This window comes from Scomber scombrus, unplaced genomic scaffold (genome assembly GCF_963691925.1).
Source record: "Scomber scombrus unplaced genomic scaffold, fScoSco1.1 SCAFFOLD_466, whole genome shotgun sequence".
In the NCBI taxonomy this organism is placed as follows: Eukaryota; Metazoa; Chordata; class Actinopteri; order Scombriformes; family Scombridae; genus Scomber; species Scomber scombrus.
The window spans coordinates 5,334-10,000 of NW_026910119.1; the positions used below are offsets into that span (position 1 = coordinate 5,334).

Sequence of the window (4,667 nt, forward strand, 5' to 3'; positions counted from 1 at the left end):
TTCATATTCTGACTCATAATTAGTCTTTACACTCATTCACAGTCATAAATTCAATTAGGTTTCATAAATCCTTCTTTTTAATTAATGTTATGGGGGAAAAAACATTCACAGTCACTGTTTTATGATCCAGGAGAAAACATTTTATAAGATATGATGAATATAAACAACATGTTTCATTTAAAAATAATAATAAACACCTCAAATTTCTACATTTGCATGTATAAAAAATGTGTATCTGCTGCACAAAGATTAGATAAGATGCATTTTATTTCTATATTTGTAAACTGTGTCACATTAGGAAAAATCTGGCTAAAAGAAAAATGTGTATATGGTGTTTTTACAGCTCTTAAATGTAAAAATTTGTCCCTAAACAGCAGTTAAAATACTGAGAAAAGTTAAATTAAAGCGCTGTATAAATAAGCTGTAATTGTTTAAATGTTTAAGAGACAAAATGAACTAAAAGTGGAGCCACAGATATAAAAAAGAAATGTGTATAAGGTGTTTTTACAGCTCTTAAATGTAAAAAATTGGTTAAATTTAACCCTGAACAGTATGTTAAAGGCTTAAAAAAGTTGATATAAAGCTCCTGAATGAAGTTAAAAATAGAAGCAGTGACGTGAAGTGAAGTTAAATTAAAGCGCTGTATAAATAAATTGCAATTGTCTTAATGTAGAAGAAAACAAAGTGAACTAAAAGTTGAGTCACAGAAACAAAAATAAACCACATTTAAATCGACTCTCACAACAATGAATCTATGTGTCACACCTTTTCCCCGGCCTCTGATTGGCCGACGGTGAGCTCACTCTTGCTTGTGACTCTTACATCCCGTCAGGTGTCATCACCGTCAGAGAATGTCCTGATCGCTGCTCTGAGATATGTATAATATGTAAGTTTGATCACATTTACCGCCCGTCCCAGGACACAAAACCACCTGACGTGACATTACCCGGCCCCCGTCGACCAAGCTGTCAATCAAACGTCAACTCAGGCATCCACTCTTGACCTTTGCCCCCCCCCCCCCCCCCCGATCTGTGATTGGCTGCGGGGAAGTGAGATGATGTTTGGAAGTGAGACTATTTATTCCTCAGGCCACCATGAACCTGTCTCCTCCTAACGGTGATATCACTGCATTTCTGTGGCCACATGGTCAGAGTGAGGAGACGCTGCCAAAGATTGTTTATGACAGAGAGGATGAATCACTCCTCACTTATTTACCGTTCGCTGTGGACAGTTTAACCCTTTAACATACTGTTTAGGGTCAGATTTGGCACTTTTATTTACATTTAAGAGCTGTAAAACACTCTACACACATTTATTGTAGCTGTATTTTTCCTAATGTGACCCACAGTATACAAAAATGGAAATATAATGCATCTTTTTATGCAGCGTATATACATTAATATATATGCAAATGTTCAAAATTTTACAAAAACACAACAAAAAACCATAAATAAATAGAATACACTCTTCATTAAGGACTAATCAAACATATATTAATGACTCATGGAGGAATTTATCAATGTGAATTGGTGAAGAGACTTTTTATTGAGTCAGAATCATAGACTGTATATAAGAAATGGACGTAACATCTGTGACGTCACCCATTGGTTTGTGGACTGCTGCTCGGAAGCGAATAGTTTCGGATCTGAGCAGCGCCATCTTGAAAATTTCAGGTGCACGCTGGGAAAAATAAAAACATGGATTCTACTTATATGGGCATCAGGAGGAGCATGAGGCGCCCTCCTGAACCTGTGAACCAATCAACCTGTCAATCACGACGTAGCCACGCCCTAATGCATACCCTGCTTTATCGTCACATATAAAATCAGGGAGGCCAAAATGTCCCAAATGAACATCATACTGCATTGAAGAAGGCTTTAAACTAGCGATTGAGACCATAAACACATTTTGAAAACGTTTACTGAGGTTAGAAATCAAGTGAGAAGTTGGTGAATTCTCCATTGACTTGTATAGAGACGGAAGTCCTTTTGACACCAAAACGGTCGCCCCCTGGTGGCCTTTTGATAGAATGCAGTTTTAAGTTACTTCCTCGTTGGCATCATTTCAGAGGACCAGAACTCCCCGCCTGGTCAGAATATGAACAGTATGTAAAGGGTTAAAGAAAAAGGATCTACAGATATTGTCATTTTTATTCCACACATTCTTCTTTGTCAAAAACTCAGGGACTTAAATGATATCGAAGTTTAAGCAACATTTCTCCACATGTTGTTTAGAAACAGCTGAAAAAAACATTAAAGTTAAATGTGAAGTTTATTTATTCAGCTTCATCCGAACTTATTACCACAGGTTTTACACGTTTTTTGAAGATTATGGTCAATAGGCCTCATTTAAATGAAACTATACCTCATTTTTTAAGCTTCTTTATTCTTCTTTTTAATATTCTAGTAAACCAACAAGGTGTTTGAATTGACTTTATTCACTTTACCTGCATTTTGAGTCATAAATTCACATTATTACTCATATTAAACTCTACCTTATCAGAGGACATAGATGCATTTTCTGCCCATGTAAATAATAAACTTAAAATTACTATAAGGAATATTATTATAGTAACTGTATCAAATGTGAGAAACAGCTGAAAATAGCTTAGTTTAACTTTAAAGTGAAGTGTGAAGCTTCTTTATTCTTGTTTTTTAATATTCTAGTAAACCAACAAGGTGAAGCTGCATTGTTTCTTGATTTTCAGTCAGAAATTCAGATTATTCAGATTAAATTCGAGACTATTACTTATGTTAAACTGTGCCTTATCAGCCCATGTTGTTCATTTCTTCAGATAAATAATAAAGTTAGATTTACTATAAGCAACACAATTATAAAAACTGTATCAAATGTCAGTGTGTAATGTGTTTGTGGCTCATAATGATGAACCTACAGAGAGTTTTAGGAGCTTTAGGAGCTTTATAGTTGAGTTTCACCTCATTGTTTAGTTCTACGGCTGCAACGTTACTGTTCTGATTAACTCTCAGCGCTCTCATAGCGTCGTTTTCAGAGATAAAGCTGTAAAAAAAGCTACTTTTGTTTGTCCGAGCATCGACTTTGAGCTGTCATGTGAGATGTTTTTGAAGTCACGTCGCCACCTTCTGCTTCTTTTACTACTGAGACACAGCTGTTACTATTCATAGAGCCACAAGACAAAAACATCACATTTGTAATTTATTAAAGGTTTCAACTGTCACTTTTTCTTTCTGGTGATGACTTGGAAAACTTGGAAGTAAGAGTGGAAGTACAATATGAGTAAAAAGGGAAAATCATGTATGAGAAAAATACTTAAAATGGCAATAATCAATATTTTTTATTACAACAATAAATCTAATGACAATGCATAATGTGAAATGCATCACTTGTAATGATGAGCCTGCAACTCTGCAGCTTTAAGGAGCTTCATAGTTGAGTTTCAGCTCATTGTTTATCTGTCCAGCTGCAACTTTACTGTTCTGGTTCACTCTCAACGCTCTCATAGCGTCGTTCTGGGCTGCAGAAGGCAGCTGTTTGCAGAGGAAAAAGCTGTTAAAAAATACACTGTACACTACCTGCTTAGCACCACATGGCAAATAAACACACAGCTGGTGAACATAGTGGAGCATTTAGCAGCTTAAAAAGCCAGATATTACCCTAATGAGCTGGTAGAGAGTAAAAAACTGAGCTAAAAGAGAGAGAATTACTGGACTTTACATTCAGCAGGTGGACAGAAACATGACTCAGTCACAACATGAAAACAAACACATGACCGTGAACAGTAGCAGCAGAGTGACACCTCTTACCTAATCTCCCATCTATGCACGATGACACACACACTCACACACACACACACACACCAGCAGCAGCAGCACCCTAAACTGGGAAGGACTGGAGGTGGGAGGAGTTGGACATGGAGACGGGAAGGGCACATGAAGGCGGTAATGTGATCTGAGTTGAGTGACAGGGGCCTCTATTTTTTTCAACAGAGGTTTGACAGGCCTATAAAAGAGGCTGAGGCTCCGTCTGCAGGCACAACACACACACACGCACACACACACACTGTGAGCATCTCAAGAGAGAAGACCAGTGGACTTTAACTTGAACCTCCAGTTACCTGCAGAGAGATTCAACTCCTCCATCCTACCAAAGAGAAACAATGGTCCTGCACAGCGTTGAAGAACTGGTAAGAAGATCTGCTGATGAGTGTGTGTGTGGATGTAAATGATGGTAATTATGTGAAGGATTAAAGGCAGGAAAGAGTCGAAAGAGTCAAAAAAGAAAGAAGAGCTGCAGGATTTTCTGTGCTTATAGTTCTTTAAATGAGGAGATGGAGGGATGATTTCTTATTTCTACTAATGATGGATGATGCTTTGAACATGTTGAGTGATAGAATTACCTCTTTGAGACAGATCTCTATCATTTATCTTACCATCTGTCACTTTTACATGTAAGAAAAATCAACAGGCATCACTGGAAAACCCTTTTTAGTCATGCATCTAATAAGAGATTAAAGGGAATAACACGAAAGGACTTTAAACTTATGAATAGAAACTGAAGTAAAACTGGAGAAAAAATAGTAGAAAACACTCAATTAAAACAATTTAAACCTGAATAATCTCTTATAACCTGAAATAAACTCTTTAATTCACATCAGTTTTATTGCTCAATTAGCCCCTCACTCTGCCAGC

At 36.9% G+C, this 4,667-nt stretch overlaps 1 protein-coding gene across 1 annotated transcript in view; it reads left to right on the forward strand.

Moving 5' to 3' along the window:
- The first annotated feature begins 4,135 nt into the window (after nt 1-4,135).
- Nucleotides 4,136-4,667, forward strand: part of LOC133976742 (ankyrin repeat domain-containing protein 1-like) — a 6,749-nt gene continuing 6,217 nt past the window's right edge. The window contains exon 1 of the mRNA XM_062414940.1: nt 4,136-4,162. Coding sequence (XP_062270924.1) covers nt 4,136-4,162 — 27 coding nt within the window. The remainder of the gene's footprint in view (nt 4,163-4,667) is intronic.